The sequence below is a fragment of the Lonchura striata genome, chromosome 36 (genome assembly GCF_050655825.1).
Source record: "Lonchura striata isolate lonStrDom1 chromosome 36, ASM5065582v1, whole genome shotgun sequence".
Lineage (NCBI taxonomy): Eukaryota > Metazoa > Chordata > Aves > Passeriformes > Estrildidae > Lonchura > Lonchura striata.
In genome coordinates, this window is record NC_140738.1 from 5,764,714 (window position 1) to 5,789,510 (window position 24,797).

The 24,797-nt window shown below is 50.8% G+C and overlaps 2 protein-coding genes across 2 annotated transcripts in view; one reads left to right on the forward strand and one right to left on the reverse strand.

Moving 5' to 3' along the window:
• LOC146764067 (uncharacterized) overlaps positions 1 to 18,569 on the forward strand; it is a 173,915-nt gene extending 155,346 nt beyond the window's left edge. Inside the window, exon 4 of the mRNA XM_085565437.1 lies at positions 18,041 to 18,569. Within this exon, the coding sequence (XP_085421563.1) occupies positions 18,041 to 18,569 (529 nt within the window). The remainder of the gene's footprint in view (positions 1 to 18,040) is intronic.
• LOC144246412 (olfactory receptor 14C36-like) lies at positions 8,605 to 9,537 on the reverse strand. Its single transcript, XM_077783810.2, has one exon. It carries the CDS (start codon positions 9,535 to 9,537, stop codon positions 8,605 to 8,607), a length of 933 nt encoding a protein of 310 aa, XP_077639936.2.
• Positions 18,570 to 24,797: the final 6,228 nt, after the last annotated feature.

Consider the following 24,797-nt stretch of genomic DNA (forward strand, 5'->3'; position numbering starts at 1 on the left):
GCACAGTGACTTTGTGGGGCCTCATGGAACAATGGAGACTGTTCTGACACTTTGGGACCCACTGGAACCAAGGGGCCAAAGAGCATGGCAGGGCCTCATGGAATCAAGGGGACTGCAGTGAACACTGTGGGTCTCCGTGGGGTGAAGGGTCCAATGGAACCATTGTGTCACCATTGTGTCACTCTGGGGCATCCTGGAACCAAAGGTCCATTGTGACCCAGCAGGGCCTCATGGGACCATGGAGACCATTTCTACATTTGAGGCCTTGTGAAACCAAAGGGCCTCTGTGGCACTTCAGAGCCTCGTGGGGCCAAGGGGACCATCGTGACACTGTGGGGCTCAGTGACACCAATGGTCTGTTGTCACACTGCCAGGCCTTAGGTGTGGGTGCTCTGCTTGTTTTTTCTACCTGTGTCCTGGTCAGGATTTTAGGTGCCTGAGACGATAATTCGAGTTCAGACTCAGGTGCTTCTTGTTTCTTATCAGTGTTGCAGCCTCACAACTGTGAGTTCTGCAGTCTTTCATTAGCAAGTCACAAAATGGCCAAATAATTTCTTGTTACAAGGTCTTTAAAAACTATCCAACCAAGAAATGACACCTATATTATTTTCCCTTTTGACCCAATAACTGATCCCTCGAAGTCAGCAATGCGGACTTTTCTGTCCAATCACAAAATATCACCCAAAGCCATAAAGAATAATGTAAGAAGGTAAATAAGAAGAATGTGTCTCCACCCTAAAACCTCCATCTTGCTTCATATTTATTACTATGTTCTGAAACCCCAAACTCTAATTTTTCCACCCTGTGGTAGTATACACCTCTAACCAACTACGCACCCGTAACCCCAGTGCTATTAATCAATTTTGGAAGCCTTCTCCACAGCCTCAGGTCAAATGCAGTGTTCTCTTGCAAGTCTGTGCCTTTCAGCACAGCAAGTTTAACATCCTCAGCATCCAGGGTTCCAACACTCATGGAATCAGGGACACTCCTGTGACACTAAAGGCCTCACTGAACCATTGTGACACCACAAGGCCTCATTGAACCGAGGGGCCATTGTGACGCTATGGAGTGTTGGCAGGCCAAGGGGCAGCTGTCACACTGGGTGGCACCATGGAACCAAGGAGCTACAGGGCCCCATGAAACTAAGGATTCATGGAACAGTGTGGGACCCCACGGAACCAAATGTCCATTGTGGCATTGTGGGGCCCATTGGAATCCTGGAGGCCATTCTGACACTTTGAGGCCTCGTTGAATCAAGGGGCTCTGCAGGGCCCCATGGAGCCAAGGAGATCCTTCCGACACTGTGAGTCCTCATGGAACCAAGGGTCCATTGTGATCCTGTGGCACCAAGGAGACCCCTGTGACCCTGCAAGGCCTCATGGAAGCAAGGGACCATTGTGACACTATGGAGCCCCATGGAAACAAGTGGCCGGCGTGACACATCTGGGCCTCCTGGAACCAAGGATCCAATATGACACCACCAGTGTGACACTGCAGGGCCCTATGGAAACAAGGGGCCGGTGTGACACTGCAGGGCCCCATGGATCCAAGGGAACAGGTCACAGGTCTGGCTGGCTTGGCATGACTGGTCCAACTGCCCTTGGCATGTCAAGAGTTTCTTCTCATGAGCCCCTGAAACAGAGCCCTGGGGCTCTGGGCTTTCCTTCCAATGGAAAAGAACTGCCCTTCTCATTCAAGCATCCATGGCCAAAATGGGATTCCCCCCTCAAAATTCCCAATGTCCAGGGATTGCTCCTAAACAAAAACTATCAATACCAACAAGTCTGTTTGACCTTGTCTTCCTGAGAGCTGGCTCTCACCTGCCTTCAAACACTGAGGCTCTGTGCTTTTCTTCCTGTGGAAAAGAACTGTCCCTCCTGCACAGGCAACCATGGCCAAAACTGACACTTTTCCTCCAAAATTCCTTATATGCAAGGGTTTCTCCCAGACAAAAGCTGCCAGGACCGACTACTCTGGCTTGCCTTGGCCTCTGGTGGTCTCCCTATTCTGCCCTGTAACACTGGGGCTCTGCCCTTTCCTTCCTATAAAAAACAACCATCCTTCATCCTTCATCCATCTCCTTCTTTCAGCCAGGTGTCCATGGCGGAAATTTGGATTCCACATCCAGAAGTCCTATAGTCAATGATTGCTCCTACACAAAAGCTGCCATTACAGACAGGTCTGGCTGGCCTTGGCATCCTTAGGTGGGCTCTCACCTGCCTTCCAAACACAGGGGATCCATGCTTCCCTTCCTATGGAAAAGAACTGGCCTTCTCCTCCAGGCACAAATGGCTGAAATTGGGATTCTACAGTCACAATTCCAAATATCCAAGGGTTGGTCACAGACAAACCTGCCAGGACAGACAGGTCTGCCTGGCCTTGGCCTCAGGTGACTGCAGAGTTCATCAGATCCTGAAACACAGTGGCTCTGTGGTTTCCTTTCTGTGAGACCAGTGTGACACTGTGGGGCCTTGTGGAACCCAAGGGCCATTGTCACCCTGGGGGCCTCATGGAAGGAAGGGGCCACACTTCAGAAGCCAGCAGAACACTGGGACACTGCAGAGTGCCATGAAACCAAGGGAACATGGAACAGGTCTGGCTGGCTTGGCCTCCCAGGGGCCACCTGACAAATCCAGCTGATCTTGGAATGTTGAGGGCTGCCTCTCATCAGCTCCTGGAGAACTGGGGCTCTGTGCTTTCCTTCCTATGGAAAAGAATCATCCATCTTTCCAGGTGCCCATGGCCAAAACAGATACTCCTCCTGAAAACTTTCATATATGCAAGGGTAATCCCACCCAAAATCTGCCAGGACAGACAGCTCTGGCTGGCCTTGGCCTCGGGTGATCACCTCTCATCTCAAGGAAGCCCTGTGGAAAGTATTTGAACAGGTTTGGCAGCTCTAACATAAATGAGTCTCTCGTCCTCTGAAAAATCAGATGCTCTTTTGATCCTATGTGTATTTTTTTCCTCATTGTGCATTATGCGTGAAATATAATTTTCAGCTAAAAAAATATTATTCTTATCACTTTCCCAGTGTTATCTGACACAAAACACCTCATCTACATATGGCTCCAGGCCACCTGTATAAGCAAACCCAAGAAAGAGTACACCAGGCATTATTGTCTCTGCTCCCATCTGTCACGTCTCCTCTGGAGCTGGAGGTGCAGCCCCAGCACTTGGGAGGGCTCAGGGGGCCACAGGCTCAGCTCCCACACAGAGAACTTGTGGACCTTGGATGCTTTTCCTGCCCCTGCCCGCTCAGCCAGGCTGCGATGGACACTGATGGTTTCTGTGCCAGGCTCTCCCAGCCCAGCCCAGCTCCCTGCCAGCTCTGCCAGCTGCCCTGAGCTCTGGGCAGCACCAAGGGCCTCTCCCCAGCACAGCCCAGCCGGCTCTGGCCCCACAGCTCTGCTCAGGCCAGGCTGCTCTGGGAATGGAGCAGCTGAGGAATGGAGTCACATCCAGGGGTGTCCCCAGGGCTCAGGACTGGGGCCAGGTCAGTGAAATCTCTTTTTTGTTGATCTGGATGAGGCCATTGAGGGCACCCTCAGGCAGTTCCAGGTGAGCCCAGGCTGGGTGGAGTGTGGCTGTGCTGGAGGGCAGGAAGCTCTGCAGAGGGATCTGGACAGGCTGGAGCCATGGGCCCAGGACAATGGGATGAGGTTCACCAAGGCCAAGGGCCGGGTCCTGCCCTGGGCTCACAACCACCCCAAATCCCTGGCCGTGTCCTGCCCCTGATCCCCACAGCCTGTCCTGTTTCCTTCATCCCTGCATTGCCAGGAACTTTCTGGGACAAGGGAGATCTGCTCTGGCTATGGAGGGAGGGCCCAGTGCCACCACTGGAGTGGGAACCACAACTCATCAGGCTTGTGCCCTTTGGGGGTCAGGAACTGGTGAGACTCAGAGGCACAGAAAGTTTCTCTCCATGGCCAAAGGACCATGGATGAACAGGACACTATTTAATAACAATCACGCTCTTCCCTGAGCTATTTGCTACGTCCCAGCAGTGCCTGATGAGTCCACCATCCACAAGTGATTTCCATACTAAAAGTGATTTTAGACAAAAGTGGTTCTCTGATAGATATAAACACAGTTAAGTTCTTGCATCAGGATGCTCATCCTGAAGTGGGGGCAAAACAGCTCAAACAATTCCTGATTTGCAAAGCTGTCAGTGGTGGATGGAGAAGGGAGGTCAGGCTGCTTTTGGTGTTGAGGAAATGCTGAAATCAGCCTGACTCATTTCATCTCCTCCTGGCCTGGCTGATCTCCCCTCTTTCCCCTTACACCCATTGGCTTTTGTCTCCCACCAGGCCTCCGGTGAAGAGCCTGGCTCTGTGTTCTCCATCCCCTCCTTGCTGGCACTGCCAGGCTGGGATGAGGAGCCCCTCAGCCTTCCCTGCTCCAGGCTGGACAAGCCCAGCTCCCTCAGCCTCTGCTCACAGCCCAAGGGCTCCAATCCCACCTTGGAGGCCCTTCCCTAAACCTGCTCCAGCTGCCAGACATCTTTCCTGCCCTGGGGAACCCAACCCAGGCCACAGGACCTGGATAATCCACGTCCTTGATGTCCTGGTCACACAGCCCTGGCCCCTTTTCCCCATGTCAGTCTCTGGGGTGGATCCTGTGGAACATCCTTTGGTGGAGGCTGTGGCTCCAGGGGAAACGGGGGGATACCAGGGGACAGGGACCCTGCTGGGCATGAACAGCACTGGACTTGTTGGGAGAAACTGTGAGGGAGACCTGGGGTGGAGTGACCAACCCAGTGACCTCACAGAGCCCTCCTGGGATGTCACACAGCCTCTCTGAGATGTCACACAGCCCCTCTGTGAAGTCACAGCCTGGTCTGAGATGTCACAACCCAATGTCTAATGTCACACACCTGGTCTCTGATGTCACAGACAAACCTGTGATCCCATAGTCTGTTCTGGGATTTCAGATCCCTGTTCTGAGTTGTCCCAAGGATGGCCTATGATGTCATAACCCCTTGATGGTCTCACATAAGCCACTCTATGATGTCATGGACCATTCTGTCATAGATCACTCATGTGATGTCATAGATCACTCTCTGACCTCATGTGACTAGATGATAAATTGTCTCCACCAGGTGAGCTGACACCTGGAGCTTGTTCTCCAAAACCCCAGGCCTATGGAAACCACACAATGCCCATTGTGGGAGAAGGGGAACTGGAAGTTCACCAGCCTCAGTGTCCTCCCATCTCAGCCAGGCCCACAGGAACATTTGGGTCCACGACCACCAGAAACCACCAGAGAGACCCCCAGGACAGAACACATGCGTAAAGGGGAGGGGAAATATGTTAATGATTCTGGGGAAATGATTATCAGATGTGTGTTTAGTCCAGCACAATCAATGAATATGTGTGCAAAATACAGAATATGAACAGAAACTTTCCTGTACCCAGCATGCTCGGCTTTGGGAGGAGCTATCCCCTGTGCATCCAGCTGAATAAAGAATGCTGCTTCTTAAAGCTGCACCGGTGTTAAGGAGTTTTCTGTTTTACTGAATTTTTGGTAACACTCCCACTCCCAAGGAAAGATCTGTCTGCTGCTGTTCACAACCAGAGAAGGGCTGGCTGCAGATGTGGGGTTTGGAGGCTGCCTGGGGCACAGTGACCATGAAATAATCAAGTTTTAAATGATCTGTGACAGAAGGAGGGGCAGCAACAAAACTTCCACACTGGAATAAGGAAGGGCAGCCTTTGGCCTATTTAGGATGCAGATTTGGGGAGTACAAAATCAGGTACTGATTTTTTAAGGGAAACAGCCTTTAAAAATAAAGGGGTTCAGGAAGGATGGACACAGTTCCAGAAAGTAATCTTATGGGGGAAGGAGCAGCCTGTCCCAGTGTTGGAAAAGACGAGTTGGTGAGGAAATTTACTGTCCTGGCTGCCCATAGAGTTTTTGTGGTAATTCAGGGGGAAAAGGTACTGTCAACTTAGCAAGTGTTTAAGGGTGTTGTTAGGTCATTCAGAAAAAAAGGAATGAGATGAAAGCTCGATTAGAACTTAACCTGGCCACTTCTGTAAAAAGAACAAAAAATGTTTTTATAAAAAAAATTATAGCAAACGGAAGGAGAAGTTCTACTCTTTATTGATTCAGTGGAGAATATAGTAACTGAAGATAAGGAAAAGGCCAAACTACTTAACACCTTGTTTGTCGCAATTTTCAACATATGAACAAGTTGTCCTCAGGACAAGAGTTCTCCTGAGCTGGTAGATGGGCACAGGAAGCAGAACAGGTCCCTGTAATCCAGGAGGAAGCAGCTGGTGACCTGCTGAGCCACTCAGATGCTCACAGGTGGATGGGATCAGATGGGATCCATCCTAGGGGGATGAGGGAGCTGGTGGATGAGCTCCCCAAGCTGCTCCCCATCATTTACCATCAGTCCTGGCTCACCAGGGAGGTCCCAGAGCACTGGAGGTGCCAGTGTGTGCCCCTTCCCAAGAAGGGCTGGAAGGAGGATGTGGGGAGCTCCAGGCCTGCCAGCCTGACCTCGGTGCCCGGCAAGGTTATGGAGCAGATCACCTTGAGAGCCACCACAGGGCACCCACAGGATGGCCGAGGGGTCAGAGCCACCCAGCGTGGATTTAAGAGGGGCAGGTCCTGCCTGAGCAACCTGATCTCCTTTTATAACCAGGTGACCCACCTGTGGATGTGGGAAAGGCTGTGGATGTTTCCATCTGGACTTCAGCAAAGCCTTGGACACTGTCTCTGACAGCATTCCCTGGAAAAGCTGCAGCCCACGGCTTGGGCAGGTTCCCTCCTGGCTGGGAGATGGAAGAGCTGGCTGGAGCTGGGCCCAGAGAGGGGTGGGGATGGTGCTGCACCCAGCTGGTGTCCAGTCCCTGGTGCTGTCCCCCAGGGATCTGTGTTGGGCCCAGTCCTGTTTAACATCTTCACCGATGATCTGGGTGAGGGGATCGAGCCCACCATCCCCAAATTTGCAGGTGACACCAAGCTGGGTGTGAGTGTGGATCTGCTGGAGGGCAGGACAAGAAGACACAGCCTCCAGCTGCACCAGGAGAGGTTTAGTCTGGACACCAGGAAGAAGTTCTTCACAGAAAGGGTGAGTGGGCATTGGAATGGGCAGGCCAGGGGGGAGGTGGCAGAGTCACTGTCCCTCTCCAGTGACACTCAGTGGCATGGTCTGGGTGACAAGGCAGTATTAGGGCATTGGTTGGACTTGATGAGCCCAAAGGTCTTTTCCAGCCTATTTGATTCTGTCATTCTGTGATGACTGGGACACTCTGGGGCCATTGTGACACTGCAGGGCCTCGTGGAACTAAGAGGACCATGGTGACACTGTGCAGCCCCATAGAACCAGGATTCCATTGTGGTGCTCTGGGGCCAAATGGAACCAGGGAGTCCCTGTGACACTGGGTCCTGGTGGAACCACAGAGGCCATGGTGACACTGCGGGGCCTCGTGTGACCGAGGGGTTTCACCACTGTGACACTGCCAAACCAAGGAGAGCATTGGGAGAGTCCAGGGCCCAGGGGAACCAAGGGGCTGTTCTGACACTGCGGGGCCTCGTGGAACCAAGGGGACACTGTGACACTGCAGGACCTTGTGTAACCAAGGGGCCACTGTGACACTCTGGGGCCTCAGGGTATCTGGAAGGCCCTTGTGACACTGTGTGGCCTCGTGGAAACAAGGAGTCCATTGTGACACTGAGGGGACTTGTGGAAACACAGAGAGCACAGTGACAGTGTGGGACCTCATGTGACCATGGGGCCTTTGTGACACCCTGGGGCCCCATGGGACCAAGGGGCCACTGTGAAACTGCGGCACCAAGGAGAACATTGTGACACTGTGAAGCCCCATGGAACCAAAGAGTCCATAGTCACATTTTGGGGCCCATGGAACCAAGGAGACCAGTGTGACAGTGCAGGGCCTGGTGCAACAAAGGGACATTGTGACACTGAGGGGCCCCTTGAAACCAAGGACATCTTTGCAGATGACACCAAGCTGGATGTGAGTGTTGATCTGCTGGAGGGCAGGAGGGATCTGCTCAGGGCCCTGGACAGGCTGGATCCAGGGCCCAAATCCAACAAGGTGAGGTTTAACAAGTCCAAGTGCCGGGTCCTGCACTTTGGCCACAACAACCCCTGCAGTGCTACAGGCTGGGGACAGAGGGGCTGGACAGCAGCCAGGCAGAAAGGGACCTGCAGGGACTGATGGACAGCAGGCTGGACATGAGCCAGCAGTGTGCCCAGGGGGCCAAGAAGGCCAATGGCTCCTGGCCTGGATCAGGAATGGTGTGGCCAGCAGGACCAGAGCTGCTGTGCCAGCCCTGATCTGCCCCCAGCTCTGCACACAGACATTGCTGCTGCAGCTCCAGAGAAGGCAACAAAAGGGCATCTCTGAAGAAAAGTCTGCTGGGAGATCCTTTAGTTACTTAAAAGCCACCAAGTCTGTGGGTGACAGTAAACTTGGAAAGAAACAAAAGGAAAAATGGCACAAACGGTGACATTTCTTTGTGAATAATATTACAACGTAAAACAAAGAAAAAGAACCTCCAAAAGGAAGCCAACAAGAAGTATCAAAGATGACATTTATTAGAAGTGATTTCTGGAAATTGGCCAGCAGTTTAATGTCCCTGAAAGCATCCAGTCATCAGCCTCTTCACTGCAGCCTTGAGCTCCTGGTTCCTCAGGCTGTAGATGAGGGGGTTCAGAGCTGGAGGCACCACCAAGTACAGAACTGACACGGACAGATCCAGGGATGGGGAGGAGAGGGAGGGGGGCTTCAGGTGAGCAAATGCTGCAGTGCTGACAAACAGGGAGACCACAGCCAGGTGAGGGAGGCAGGTGGAAAAAGCTTTGTGCCGTCCCTGCTCAGAGGGGATCCTCAGCACAGCCCTGAAGATCTGCACATAGGAGAAAACAATGAACACAAAACATCCAAATCCTAAACAGGCAGTAACTGCAATAAACCCAAGTTCCCTGAGATAGGATTTGGAGCAGGAGAGCTTGAGGATCTGTGGGATTTCACAGAAGAACTGGCCCAGGGCATTGCCATGGCACAAGGGCAGGGAAAATGTATTGGCTGTGTGCAGCAGAGCATTGAGAAAGCCACTGGCCCAGGCAGCTGCTGCCATGTGGGCACAAGCTCTGCTGCCCAGGAGGGTCCCGTAGTGCAGGGGTTTGCAGATGGACACGTAGCGGTCGTAGCACATGATGGTCAGGAGATAGAATTCTGCTGAGATGAAGAACATAACGAAAAAGATCTGTGCAGCACATCCTGAGTAGGAGATGGTGCTGGTGTCCCAGAGGGAATTGTGCATGGCTTTGGGGACAGTGGTGCAGAAGGAGCCCAGGTCGCTGAGGGCCAGGTTGAGCAGGAAGAAGAACATGGGCGTGTGCAGGTGGTGGCCGCAGGCTACGGCGCTGATGATGAGGCCGTTGCCCAGGAGGGCAGCCAGGGAGATGCCCAGGAAGAGGCAGAAGTGCAGGAGCTGCAGCTGCCGCGTGTCTGCCAGTGCCAGCAGGAGGAAGTGGCTGATGGAGCTGCTGTTGGACATTTGCTGTGGCTGTACATGGGCACCTGTTCATGGAGAAAGGACAGGGACAAGTCAGGAGAGGCTGCTCGGAGCCAAACCTGGGCCATTCCCTGCAGACTGTCCTGCTGGGACTCACCCACCCTTGTTCCTGCTCTGGGAAAACCTTCACCCAGCTATGTGTGGGAACTGTCAAGGAGCCATTCCTGCCTCGCTGTCATGGGTTTGTGGCCATGTTGAAGAGGGAAAAGGCTGGATATTCAGGATTTTTCAGGGGAATCGCTTCTAAATGCAGAAAGTCTTGGTGCCATCTGCGCTTCCAGGTCTAAAGGATGGCAGGAGTTGTTTTTAGGAATTGTTTTCCTACCCACTCACCATTCCTGGCTCTCTGAGGTCAGAAATCCCCAGCATTCCTGTTGCACTCAGAGTTTGCCACTGAGACATGAGAGAGGCAAAGGATTCCCTGTGGCTGAGGGAAGGTGAGGGTCTGGATGGGCTTGTTCTCCCAGCACTGCTCTGTTCAGCCCCCTCTGCTTCCCTGAGCATCTCCCTGGGCCTGAACATCCTCTCCTGAGAGGTGCCTTGAGACTGACCAGCCAAAGTCACAGTTATGGAGTCTCTGTAAATTTTCAAACATTCCTTTAATGATCCTGTGTGTCCCTTTCAACTCAGAATATTCTTTAATTCTGGGATTACAATTCCTGTTCTGCTTCTCTCATCCACTTGTGTCTGTAATCAAAAGAGAAAAAAACCTCCTTGCAAAAGTGTTATAACAGTAAGTTAAAAAGCAGACCTTTATTGTAAGCTTCCAGTGGGGATGGGGCACACCCAGCCACTGATTTCAACAATTTATTAAGTTTGATTAAGTAGGATATTTAACAGGGGAATCCAGAAGAAGATTCCGTTGCCCCAGTAGCCCACCAATAGGTCAACCCATTGGAGTAGGTCCAAGGGCTTCTTTGCCCCAATTTTTGTTATGACTGCTCACATTCCGGTCACAATGCAAAATGTTCTTCTTTCAGGACTGCTTCTTGATAATAAGACTATACAGTATTTCAGGAATGTATTTAGATAGTCAGCTTATTGTTCTAAAATCTAAGAGCAGGGTTAGGAAATGTACTAGAGTTAATTAAGGATTATAGTGATAGAAGTATATAATAGAAGCTTAAAAGAGTTAATTAAGAGTTTAATAGAATAAAAAAAGGATTATAATTTTAAAGGTATATAATAGTTCTTTACATAGCTATGGCTATATGAAAAATGTATAAATAGCAAAAATCTTTCTGTCAGCAACCTCGTCTTTCCCATGCTTCTACGAGCAGGAAATTGAAAACACTCTCAGGGAAGCTCCTGATATTTACAGCAATCCCATCATACCTTCTTTGGGAAGTGCCCTCCGGAGCTGTGTCCAGGCTGGTCTGGAGCTGGGAGCAGCCCTGCCCCAGCCAGCCCCTCTCAGCAGCAGCACCTGCCCTGCTCAGGGTGGCTCCTTCCCCCCACAGCTCCTGGCCAGCGCTGGGAGCAGCTCCAGGGCCGGCTGAGAGCTGTCCCTGGCAGGCAGCAGAGTCCCTGGCCCAGCACAGCGCCCTGGGCTGCAGGACCCTGCTCTGCAGGACAGCCCTGGGCACCCCTGGCTGCTCTGCACAGGAGATGAGCAGAGAATGCACTCACAGGGGCTGTGGGCATTGGCATGTTCCAGCTTTAGGAGATCTCTCCAGGAGCTACAGCTGCATTGTCCTGCAGCCAGAGGTTCCTGTGCCAAGGGCTGGCAGTGATTCTGCCCCAGGCACTTCTCAGCCCCTTCCCAGCCCTGACTGATTGAAGCTCTCTGTGCCTCTGTGCTGTGCCCGCGCTGGCTGCAGGCAGTGCCCCAGCCCTGCTGGGCTGGGAGAAGAGCTGCTCAGCAAGAGAAATGTGCTTTTGAAGCTCTGCTTGGTTACCAGGATCACCCTTCGTGCCAGGAGCCCGGCCCAGCTCAGCAGCACAGACACAGCACAAGGACTTTAATGACCCTCTGGGGCTTTGTGCTCAGGCCCTGAACATCAGGCCCTGAGAGGGAGCTGCAGAAACCTCTCCAGAACTCCAAGTCACAATGCAACTCCAAAGTTTCTTTGACTTTTAATGGGTCCCACTGAGGGACACGACTGAGAAAGTGTCCCAGGCCCCAGGCAGAGCAGAGAACTGGAGGCACTGATGCCAGGTGGGGACAAAGAGAAGCCAAGTCTTGGTGCCCTGGGGCACAGCAGGGTCTGTGCCACCAAGGGCTGTGAGGAGACACCTTGTCCTGAGGCCCTGGGGCCTCCTGGCACAGCCCCAGCCAGGCTGGGCACTGTCACTCCCTGGTCCTGCCCTCAGCATCCCCCCCATGCCCACATCCCAGTGGCCTCAAGGATCTGCTGGAAGGAGTCCCTGGGGAGCCTTGGTCAGGAATGGCCCTGGGGGCTCCTTCATGCTCCCAGGGACTGCAGGTTTTTCAAAGGACTTTGGCTTTTGCTTTTGCTTTGGAGCCTCTCAGAAGTTTCTGCAATCCTGGCCTCCAATATTCTGCATTAATTAGTCCCTGGAGAGGCTTTGTCAGAAACAACACTCAGTGGGGCTCATTAATGCTTCAAGGTATTTCAGTTCTTTAGAGGTACTTGGTGTTTCCCTTTTGCTACAGACTGTGAGAGGTTTGTGGAATCATGGCCCAAATTATCTGTTATAAGAGTCCCTTGAGAGCTTTCTACTGACACTCAGTGGGGCTCATGAATACTTTGAGATTCTTAACTTTTGTAAGGTACTTTGGATTTTCCTTTCCACATTGAGAGTTCTTTGTGCCATTTTGAGTCTCTGAGAGGTTTTTGTGCCATCCTGGCCTCCAGTTCTCCCCTCCAAGGAGTCCATGAGGAGCCTTTGTTGGGGATGGACCTCAGTGGGTCCCATTAATGTTTTGAGACACGTTGGGTGCTTTTTCTGGCTCTGACTCCTGTAAAGGCTTGTGCAATCTTCTCTCAGGCCCTGAGGTTCCAGGTCTCAGCTCCAAATGCGCCACGGGGCTCATTAGGATCAAGCAAGTCCTGACAAACCATGACTTAGCTTTGAATTTCCTCTTGTATGGGGCAGTTCATCAGGAAATTTTCTGTAGTGATTTTGGTTCACCAATTTGAGATTTCTCAGCAAATGCATCAATTAGTGTGGTAGGTTCTGTGTTGGCTAATTACCAGTTCACTCACTAGAATATACTTACTAATTTCCTGCTGTGAGATAGGATTAGGAGAAAGGCACAGTGGCCTCAAACTTTACAAGTATAAAGAAAAATTTATTAACAGTAACTAAAAGCAAGAGTAATAAGGATCAGAACAAAACTTTCAGAACACATCCCCTCTCCCTACAAACTCTTCTTTCTTACTAACAATGTAAAGAGACAAAACCTATTTTTCAGTCAGTTTTCTACCTCTATAATAGTCATTCTTCAGTTCATTTACGGAGGGAAGTTCCTCTTGAGAGGAGAGGAGAGGAGAGGAGAGGAGAGGAGAGGAGAGGAGAGGAGAGGAGAGGAGAGGAGAGGAGAGGAGAGGAGAGGAGAGGAGAGGAGAGGAGAGGAGAGGAGAGGAGAGGAGAGGAGAGGAGAGGAGAGGAGAGGAGAGGAGAGGAGAGGAGAGGAGAGGAGAGGAGAGGAGAGGAGAGGAGAGGAGAGGAGAGGAGAGGAGAGGAGAGGAGAGGAGAGGAGAGGAGAGGCAGTGGCTCCTCTGAGCCTAAGCCAGCCAGACCTGTTTCCCCTGGCAACTCTTGTAATGGAGTAATCCTTGGATATATGGAATTTGGGATGAAGTATCTCAGTTTTGACCATGGACACCTTGAGAAGAAAGAAGGTTCTTTTCCATTAGAAGGAAAGCACTGAGCTCCAGTGTTTTAAAAGCAGATGAGAAGATGCCCCCAAGAGGCCAAAGGCAGCCAGACCTGTCCATCCTGGCAGCTGGCACTTGGGTGCAATCCTTGGATGTACAGAGTTTTGGAGGTGGAATCCCAGTTTTAGCCATGGGTGCCTGGACAGGAAGAAGAGTTATTTTCATTAGGAAGGAAAACACAGAGCCCCAGTGTTTCAGAGGTACATGAGTGCCAGCCCTCAGGAAGCCAAGGCCAGCCAGACTTGTGATTCCTGGCATCATTTATCTAGGAGCTATTCTTGTATATAGGGAATTTGGGAGGCAGATCCCAAATTTTGGCCATGGGTGCCTGATCGAGATGGAAGGTTTTTAAGCAAGAAAAGCACATGGTCCCCGTGTCAGAAAGGCAGGTGAGAGGTGGCCCCTGGGTGGCCAAGGCAGCCAGACCTGTTTCTCTTGGCAGATTTCACTGGGGAACAATCTTTGCATATAAGGAAATTTAGAGAAGGAATCCTAGTTTTGGCTATAGGCCCCTGGAGGAGAAGGACAGTTCTCTCCCATGGGATGAGGAAGCAAGGAGTCAGTTGTGACCCTGGGGACCCACGGAACCAAGGGGCCATGGTGACACAGCAGGGCCACGTGGATCCAGTGGCCCATTGTGACACTGTGGATCCAAGGAGACCATGGAGACACCCCCAGAACCTCATGGAACCAAGGAGTCCATGGTGACCCAGCAGGGCTGCATGGAGCCAATGGTCCATGGTGACACTGCCCATCCAAGGAGGCCATTTGGACACTGTGGAAGCTCTTGGAGTGAGGTGGCCATTGTGACACTGAAGAACTTCATGACACCAAATATCCATGGGGACACAGCAGGACATCATGGAACCCAGGAACTGCTGTTGGCAGTGTGGAAACTCCTGGAACCAGGGGCTGTTGTGGCACTGCAGCACCAACCCAGCTGCTGCACCTTGTCCCCTGCCCTGCACAGCTCCTTGGGAGGCACGGCAGGAGCAGCACACTGGGAGCCTCAGGAATGCCCCTCTGGGATCCATGGCACACACTCCCAGGGGCTGGAATTCCAGTTCCCAGCCAGGAAAAGATGTTCCTGACCTTGAAGGCAAAGCTCTTATGGAAGAGCCAAAAGCCAAGTGGAGCAAGATCCTACAGTGACATTTCACTGCCAGCCATCATAACTTCACCCATGGTTGTTGTAGCTCCTGCACTGGGAATTAAATCAGGGCAGGGTGTTTCATGAGAGCTGCCCTGGTTTAAGGGAGACACTGAGAGAGAAACAGAGCAGGCAAAGGAAGGCAGGAGAGAAAGGAGGTGTTTTGGTTTGGAATGACAGGTGTCTGCTAAGGAGGGCAGAAGCCTCCCCTGAAATGGAAAAATGTAGACTCTTTCTGAATTGGTATAAATTTGAAATTAAGGGGGGCTCTCAGGTGAAAATATGGGAGCAGGAATAACAGCTTTTTATTAGGGAAGAAAATGAAAATATGAATAATGCAGTGAGCCAAAACAACACTGAGAGAGCCAGAATACAACCTGACACCCTGTTGGACAGGGTGTTGGCCACAGTCCAATTGGAATTGTGGCTGCAGTCCTCAAGGAGTGTCAGGTGTGGTTCTGTTGGAGTAGTGATCCTATAGGAAAGGGTGTCCTCCTCTGAAGAGGAAGGAGCAGCTGTTCCTCTGGGAAAATCCAGCCCAGAAAAGCTGTGTTGGTGGGCCAGAATATCAAGACTAGATGCAGGTAGGAATGCTTGGCTCCTCCATCTGGGCTGAACATCTCACAATGGGATGTTAGAGTTCTTATCAGTCATGCAGTGACATTCAATAGCCCATTATCAGCAGATATCTCCCCTGAGGGAGGATTGATTGTGGAAGAGATAAGGAAAAACCGCCCACTTAACACAGGACAACTGCCATACAGATGGCAAATAGAACACATCTTGCTTTTCAGTCTGGGACAGGAGGACACAAACAAAATCAGCTGAGAAGGCAGCACTCTGAAAAGCAAATCAGAACTGACAGAAAATGAATGGGATAGAAAACAATAATTCTGGATATTTTATTTATTATCAAAATAAATCACACCCACCCAGCCCCACACAATCCTGACCCCACAACCTCAAATTTGGATCTCACTTCTTATAACCCCATCTCACCCTGGAGTCTGAGGAATCAAGTAATTTTGGCACTGGACTGAGGTGGGAACCAGACATTTTGAGGTGTGATTGAGTCATTTTGGGGTGACAGACAAATCCACCTTGACTTTTAGAGCGCAAAAATATGGAGAATACTACCAGATAGCCCCCAAGAACCCCCAAATACTCCAGAATATGTTACCAAACTGTAAATTCCACCTCAAATACCTCTTAAATGGTGGGACTTTTGACATCTCTGGTCAATACTCTTTTTAGTCATTTTTCAGGTGTTTTTAATTGATAAAGACAAATCAGAAGAAAATTAGGGCCAAACCAAAACTAGAGACCCCTTGAGCATCCCCTGGGCACTGGACAAAACAAACTCAGCAGAAATTAAGCTTAACCCTCCATAAAATGCCTTGAGGAAGATTTGCTCTTCCCACAAGTCACTCGTGATAAAAACGCAAACAAATCCCAAACATTAATAGACCAACAACAGAAGCAATTCTCTGGCAATTCCAAATTTCATCAGTTCCAGCACAGCTCCAGCTCAGATGCTGGCAGGTTCCAAAAAAGTAACATGGAAATTTGGCCCAATACAGATTATTAAAAGGAAGGGAAAGGTCTGTGTAGCTATCACAAAGGTGACAGGGACCAAGAAAATAATGCTGCTCCCCCCAAGCCTCTGAATTCAGGAGTTGTTTGGCATTTAGCTATTTGAGCTGGGCTTCTTGTAGGACTTTAGTAACCTTGTGTTCCTCACAGTGGGGTGAATGATCCTTGTCAGTCTCGATGGTATCATTTGGTTCCTTTCTTCCAGTGAATTTAACAAACTTTTCAGGGAAGGAAAAAAATATATTTTTTTTTACACAGGACACCCACAACAGCCATTTTCCTGATAGGTTCTCCCAAAAGTCACTCAGAGGAAGTTGCATCCAAGTTTCCAAGAGTTCCTCCAGAAAGATGCAAAACCTGCTCAGAGGAGGGAACCAGGCTGTTGTCAAAGGCACTTTGGGTCAGACAACAGAGCCCTGAACTCACTGTGCAAAAATAATGTCACCATCTGGTTAATGAAACTGTTAGAGAGATTTCTCTGCCCCAATTAAGGTACTCACAAGACCAAATCCAAAATGGATTTTATTGAACAGTAAATGTGAGATAGAGATGGAAAGAAAGATAAAAGGGGGGAAAGCAAGGGAGTGACAGGGACAGAGATCTCCCCTGGGGCAGGGCAAGTGTGACATTGTCCCCTGTGTGCGTGGCCTTCCCAGGGTGGGGGTTTTACACCTGAGCCAGTTTGGGTAAGGGGGGTGGAGTTCACCCCCCACCCCGAGCAGGGATTGCCTCACTGTTTCAGGTTACAGTGTCAGATGTAACCAGAAGTGTTTTCAGTCCCCATCTCCATAAACTGTTATCAACAGGTGGGGCAGTGTTCTTTATCTCTTCCATGGCTCAGCCCTGATAACGCCCTCCAGGGGCCATCTTCTCTTAATGGGCCATTGAGTGTCACTGCAGCACTGATAAAATTCCATCATCCCATTGTGGGATGCTCCGCCCAGGGGGAGGAACCAAGCATTCCTGCCTGGATATAATCTCACCTTTGCAACACCACAACCACCTTGCCTACTGCATTCCCAGAGGACAAGAGCTCCATAACCACCACTGGACCTTCAGAGGAAGACCAGACCCTTCTACAGGATCACAGCTTTGACAGAATCACGTTCATCACTCCAGCTGGACTGCAGCCACCATTTCATCAGACAGCTACCACCACCCTGGGCAACGGGGTGTCAGGTTATATCCTGACTCTGACAGATTAAACCAGTCTTTCTGTATCATTGCTTTGATCTTAATTTTCTTACTCAATTGTCATTCTGGCTTAGACTCTCCGCCTGTTTTGCTTTGAAACAGTACAAAACTCACTGTGCTCATCCCTTGTTTTCCTCCCAAAACAGAATTTCCCATCCCCAAACATTTGCCAGATGGAGGAGGAGGCTGCCAGGAAGAAGGAGATGCCCTGAGACCCCCAGGCTAGTGAAGAGGAAGTCAGTGCCCCTTTCTCCCTCTCTCCTGCTCCATCTCCCAGCCCAGCCTGGCCCCCAGCTGCAGGACAGCCCCGCTGCCGGTGCCCTCCTGCCGGGGACGCACTGGGGGGATCTCCTTGCCCTTCCCTGTGGCACGGAGGCAAATCCCATCCTCTCCTTGTCCTTCCTCCCGCAGATGAGGTGCTGAGGGTGGAGAGCAGAGAGGACAAATCCCCATGGCAGAACCTTGTGGAAGACGCTGTTTTGAGTGGCTCCATGGTGCAGGAACCCAATGGGAGCTGCACAAGGAGGGGCTGCAAACGCAGATCGAGGGGATCTGAGGAGGAAAGATTCACTCTGGTCCAGGAAGATGGACAGAGCTTCAGCCAGAGCTCAGGGCTGGTGGTCCCTGAGCAGCTTCATGATAAGGAGAAGCCCCATAAGTGCTCGGAGTGTGGGAAGAGCTTCAGGTCAAACTCCAACCTGATCCAGCACCAGAGGATCCACACTGGGGAGAAGCCCTATGAATGTGAGGAATGTGGGAAGAGCTTTAGGTCAAATTCTAATGTGATCCAGCACAAGAGGATCCACACTGGGGAGAGGCCCTACGAGTGTGGGGAATGTGGGAAGAGCTTCAGGCGGATCTCCCACCTGAGCAGCCACAAGAGGATCCACACTGGGGAAAGGCCCTATGAGTGTAGGGAGTGTGGGAAGAGCTTCAGGCAGTGTGGTGCCCTGATTGTCCACCAGAAGATCCACACTGGGGAGCGACCCTACGAGTGTTCCAAGTGTGGGAAGGGGTTTCAGACTCGCTCCTATCTCCTCTTGCACTATCGAGCTCATACAGATGAGAGGCCCTTCCGCTGCCCTGACTGTGGGAAGGGATTCAAGCACAACTCCTCCCTTGTCAGGCACCGGCGCATCCACACTGGGGAGAGGCCCTACGGGTGTCCCCGGTGTGGGAAGAGCTTCACCCAGAGCTCTCACTTGACCAGACACCAACAGAGGCACCAGTAAGGGAAGCCCCAAGAGTGTCCCGCCTGCAGGAAGAGCTTCGTGCTCTACTCCAGCTCCATCCCCCACTGCAGGACCCACATTGGGCACAGGTCTGGTGACCCACATTCCCTGTGATCAATGTTGGGAACACACCTGACTGGTTATCCTTTTGGTTTGGCCCTAATTTTCCTCTGATTCATCTTTATTCTTCAAACACAGCCAAAACAGGGTTAAATTAAAGAAACTGATCAAAAATATCTGAAGTCCCACGATTTCACAGGAGTTTGAGGGGGAATTTAGGATTTGGGGACGCATTCTGTGTGGGAGTGCCCCTGTTGCTAAGAGGCAGGAGTTTGATCTCACCCTTCTTGTGTTGCCAATAATTCCTCCCTTGACCCAAACCCAAACTCCACCCCTGGGATACCCTATACAAATCCCATGGCTCTGCCTTTGCCCTGTCTTTCGGTGATAAGAAATGGATTTTGGAGTTTTGTGAAACCAAGATACATCTCATTTGTTCCTGCCACCGGCAGCTGCACTCACCCTGGACACCATGAACTCAACTTCCGGAGGATTTGTGGGTTCTGGGGTGATTTTGGGCAGTGTTCTCCATCTCTTTGCATTTCAAAAGCCAAGAGGGATGAATTTGTCACCACAAAACCACTCAATCCCACTGAAAATAACTGTATTTTAAACTATAAAGGCACAATCCCACCTCAAATTGCATGTTCTGACCTGAAAAAAACTCAATCCCACACAAAGCTCACTTGATTCCACAGCTTCCAGAGTGAGATGGGGTTGGGAGGAGATTGGGAGAAGTGGGATCCCAGTTTGGAGTGGTGGGATGTATTTGATAGCGAAGAAAACTTTCAGAGTTTCTGATTTATGTCCCCTTCATTTTCAGTCAGTTCTGTTTGTAGAGTGGCTCCTTCTCAGCTGATTAAATTCCTATAAAAATAATTTTTTTAAAATCAGCTGGCCCAAACAATCCAAAACCAACATTCATATAAAACCACCCATCTGCAATTATATTTTTTAAAACTATTTAAATTTTTTTAGAGTGTTTAAGGGTGCTATTAAAGTTTAATTGTTTGGTTAAATTGTATGAGACATTACAGTGGTGTTTGGTTTCGTGTTTAGTATATTTGTAGTATGAATTGTTTTACTAAGGTGTGTTCGATTGTTTGTTTAGATTGGCCGGTGCTGTGAGAGGCGCTGGGCTCTGCCTGGCAACTGATGAGTCAGAGCCGTCCCGGGCGCTGATTGGCTGAAAATCGCCAGGCGGGACCAGCGCCGAGTTCCTGCCTGGGAACTGAATCGTCATCAACGCCGCGCGCTCTGATTGGCCAGGATCTGCTTCGGGGCGGGGCCGGGAGGAACTGGGGACCCCCAGGAGCCCCCCGGGTTTGGGGGTTTCCATCCCCCCTCGGCCCCCGGGGCGGCCTTGGGGCCACCCCAACACCCCAAAATGGGGAGGGTCCCCGGAGCCGCTTGGAAGTCCCAAAAATGGGCTGGAAGCGGCAGGAGCCGCCCCAAGAAGGGATTGAAGGGTCCGGTCCGGGAATGGCTCCGATCCGGATTGGGGCGGGCTGGGATTGAGGGAGGGTCCGGTCAGCGGCTGCGGAGGGGCTGGGATTGGGGAGGGGTCCGGGACTGAGGGGATGGGTCCATTCCTGGACTGGGGCAGGATCGCTCCCTGGGGGTGGGCTCCATTATTGAGTCAGGCTCTCTCCCCTTCCCGATCCCAATCCCGTTCCCTGATCCTGTTCCCGATCCCATTCCCATTTCTGTTCCCGTTCCCGGGCCAGTTCCCGGTCCCGATCTCATTCCCAACCCCATTACACTCCCACTCCGGATCCCGATCCCATTCCCGTTCCTGTTCTCGATCCCGATCCCACCGCTGTTTCCAGGGAATGGCTCCTATCCCTACCCCGACCCCAAACCCGGGGGGTCAAACACTGGGGTCAAACACCCCAAATCCCAACACTGGGAGGGGAGAGGTCAAACACCCCCAAACCCAAACTCTGGGATGTCAACCTCCCCCCTGCCCCAAACCCCAAATTTTAGGATCAAACCCCCCAAATCCCAGATCCTGGGGTGTCAAACACTCCCAAAATCCCAAACGTTGGTGTTAAACCCTCCTGACCCGAAATCCTGGGTTTCAAAATATTTTGGGTGTCCAACACCCCCAATTCCCAAAGTCTGGGGTCAAATACCACCAAATCCCAAATCCTGATGTGTCAAACACCCCCAGCCCCCAAAGTTTGGGGTTAAAACCCCCAATCCCCGACTCCTGGGGTTTGAAATACCTGGGTTGTCCAACCCTCCTCCTCTCCAAAGTTTGGGGTGAAACCCCTCAATTCCCAAACTTTGGGGTCAACCTCCTCAATCCCAAACCCTGGGGTGTCAAATCCCCCTGATCTCCCCCACTTTGGGGTTAAATCCCCCAAAATCAGTTGGTCAATCCCCCCAGTTTCCAAATTTTTGGGTCTAAACCCCCAAACCCCAAATCCTGGGGGTTGAAACACCTGGGTTGTCCAATCACCCTGATCCCAACGTTTGGGGGTGAAACCCCCTGATCCCCAAATCTTGGGAAAAAAACCCAAAATTCCAAACCCTGGGGTGTAGAACTCCCCCAGTTCCCAAAGTTTGGGGTCAAAAACTTCCAAAGCCCGAGGTGTCAAACCCCCCTAAACCCCAAATTTTAGGATCAATCCTCCCAGTCCCCAAAGTTTAGGGTCATGACCCACCCCCAAATCCACTCCAGCCCTGGGGGACACAGTGGGGTTTGTTTGGGGTCATTTGGTGTTTGTTTGGGGTTATTTGGGGTTTGTTTGGGGTAATTTGGGGTTTGTCTGGGGCTATTTGGGGTTTGTTTGGGGTTATTTGGGGTTTGTTTGGGGTAATTTGGGGTTTGTTTGGGGCTATTTGGGGTTTGTTTGGGGTTATTTGGGGCAGCTCCAGGTGCAATGTCTGCAGAAAGACCCTGGGTACAACACTGGGAAAAAAAGGGGAATGAGTGGGAATTGGGGGATTCAGGATGGGGAAAGATCCTGGGTGGGAACAGGGGATTTAGTGTGGACAGGGAAGGATTTGGGATGGGAAAAGGGGATTTGGGATGTGGAAAGGGGAATGAGGTGGGGAATTGGGGTGGAAAAGGGAGATTTTGGTATTGGAGAAAGGAATTTGGGGACAAAGGATGTGGGGAGAAAAAAGAATTTGTCATGGGAAAAGGAGGATTTAGGCTGGGAAAAGAAGGATTTGGGGTCAAAAAGACAGAAGGGATTAAAAGTGATTTTGGGGTTGAAAAAAAAAGGAGGATTTGGAATAAAAAATGAGGATTTGGGATAGAAAAGGAGGATTTAGGATAAAAGAAGGATTTAGGATAAAAAAAAAAGAGAGTATTTTGGCTGAGATTAGCTGGATTTACCTGGGGGAGTGGGGGCATGCAGGGGGTTTGGAGCAGGGTCAGGACCATTTTTGGGGCAGTTTCATGGGATTTTGGAGCATTTTCTTGGGATTTGGTGGGAGGTCTATGGGATTTGGGTGCCGTTTTATGGGATTTAGAGTGTTTAGGGTTGGTTTTAGGGATTTTCAGGTGTTCCTATGGGATTTGGGAGCACTTTTATGGAATTTCAGGGGTTTCTACAGGATTTTGGGGCGATTTGAGGGATTCCAGGGTATTTCTATGGGATTTTGAGGTGGTCTGGAGGGACTGCAGGGTGTTTCTATGGGATTTTGGGGCAGCTTGAAGGCATTTGAGGTGTTTTGGGGCAGCTTTAGGGTATTCTGGTGAAGCTTTGAAGAATTTTGGGGTGGTTTGGAGGGATTTCAGGGCATTCCTCTGAGATTACAGGGTGGTTTGGAGGGACTTGGGGTGTTTGGGGGCAGATTTTGGTTATTTAGTGGTGGGTTTGAGGCAGTTTTTGAGGGGTATTTCAGGCCCATTTTGGGGGGGTTTGGGGTTATTTTGGTGGGGTTTGGGGTGTTCTGGGTCACTTTTTGGCGAAGGAGATCTCCATGGGTGGCTCTGGGTGATGCTGGAGCCCTGCAGGGCCTCGCGGGCGGCGCCCGCCTGCACCTCGGTGTCCAACTGCAGCGAGGCGATGTCGCGGCGCCCGGGCACCAGCGCAGCTCCTGGAACCCCGGGAACCTGGGATGGGAACGGGGCCAGGAGAGCCCGGAACACCCGGGAACCTTCCCCAGACACCCGGGAATGTTCCCCAGACACCCGGGAGCCTTCCCCAGACACCCGGGAACCTTCCCCAGACACCCGGGAGCCTTCCCCAGACACCCGGGAACCTTCCCCAGACACCCGGGAACCTCCCCCAGACACCCGGGGATGTTCCCCAGACACCCGGGAATGTTCCCCAGACACCCGGGAACCTTCCCCAGACACCCAGGAACCTTCCCCAGACACCCGGGAATATTCCCCCAGAAACCTGGGAATCTTAACCAAGAAACCCAGGAATGTTCCCCAAAAAACCTCTGAATGCTTCCCAAAAAACCTGGGAATGTTCTCCCCAAATTCAGAAATGCTCTGCAAAAAAAAAGTCCTGAAACATTCCCCCAGAATTTCAGAAATGTTCTCCAAAGAAATCCAGAAATGTTCCCCCCCCCAAAAAAAATCCTGGAACATTCCCAAAAATAGGAATTTCTGTTCCCCAGAAAATCCAGAAATATTCCTCCCCAAAAAAATCCAAAACCAACACGATTCCTCATCCAGAAACATTCTCGAAAACTACAGAAGCGTCCCCAAAAATCCAGGAATTCCCCCCCCACAAAATACAGAAACATTCCTTCAAAAATACAGAAACATTCCCCCTCAAAAATATCCAGAAATCCCTCCCCAAAAAATCCATAAATACTCACCCAAAAAAACATAAATTTCCCCCTAAAAATCCAGACATTCACTACCAAAAATCCAGAAATTTTCTCCCTAACAATCCAGAATTTCCTCCCCCCCAATCCTGGTATTTTTCTCCAAAGATCCAGAAATTCCCCCTAAAATCCCAGACATTTATCCCCAAAATCCCGATATTTTTTAAAAAAATCCAGCCCCAAGCCCCCCTTAGCCTCTCATCCCCCAAGCCCCAAAATCCCGCAGTGCCCCAAAGCCCGGCCGGAATGCCGGAATGCCGAGATTGCCCCAGATCTCCCTGGCTGAGGAGCAGGGGGAGCATCAGCTCCTGGGGCTGCTCAGGGAGCTGGGCAGGAACAGGATGTGCTTCGGGGCTTTGCCACAGCCGGGGGACACGGGAGACAAACCCCAAAAGCTGCCCCAGAGCTGCCCAAAGTCACTCTGGATACGCAACACAAAATCTGCCCAAAATCCCAAGAGAAAACACCAAAATCCCAACAAAATCCTGAAAAAAAAACCCACAAAAAAATACCCCACCGAAATATTAATAATTAAAAAAACCTCACAAAAATCTCCCCAAAATCCCCCACAAAAATATCACCAAAATCCCATAAAATCCCCCAAAAAACTACCCAAAATCCAGCAAAAATCTCCCAAAAAATACCCCCAAAACCCCACCAAAATCCAATAAAAATCACTCAAAATCCTCACAAAAAATCCCACCAAAAATACCATTAAAATCACATAAAAATTCCACCATAGAATCCTTGAAAATGCCAGAAAATCCACACAAAATCCCAGGAAAATCTCCACAAAAATTCCACCCAAAAGCCCACAAAACTCACCCCAAAACTCCTCACAAAAATCACCCCAAGGCTCATAGAAATCCCTCAAAATCCCCATAAAAAATTGCCCTCAAAATCCTCAGAAATCCCACAGAAAAATCCCTCAAAAAGTCCCACTAAATTCCCACGAAAATCCCACAGAATCCACACAGAAAAAAACTGTACAAAAATGCCCCCAAAAATCCCACAATCACACAAAATCCACACAAAAAAATCCCACCAAATCACCCAAAATATCCCACCGAAATTTCCCCATAAACCCCCCAAAATCCACTCCAAATCCACTCCAAAAATTCGCACCAAAATCCCACCAAGCCCCTCTCAAATTCCCCAAAAATGCCCCCAAGTCCTATCACATCCCACCCGAAGTGCGAGGAAATCCACCCAAAAAATCCCCACGAAAACTTCCCTCAAAATCCCAGCCAAACCTCCCAGGAGCAGCCCAAGAATCCCGCAGAGATCGCTGCGAGTGCCCGAATCGCCCGGGACAATCGCCGAGCCATCCCCGCCCGGCCCCGCGCTCCGGCCCCGCTCTCTGTGGGG

Coding starts and splice junctions, on each gene's coding strand:
- LOC144246412 (XM_077783810.2), bottom strand. CDS start 9,537: ATGTCCAACAGCAGCTCCATCAGCCACTTCCTCCTGCTGGCACTGGCA.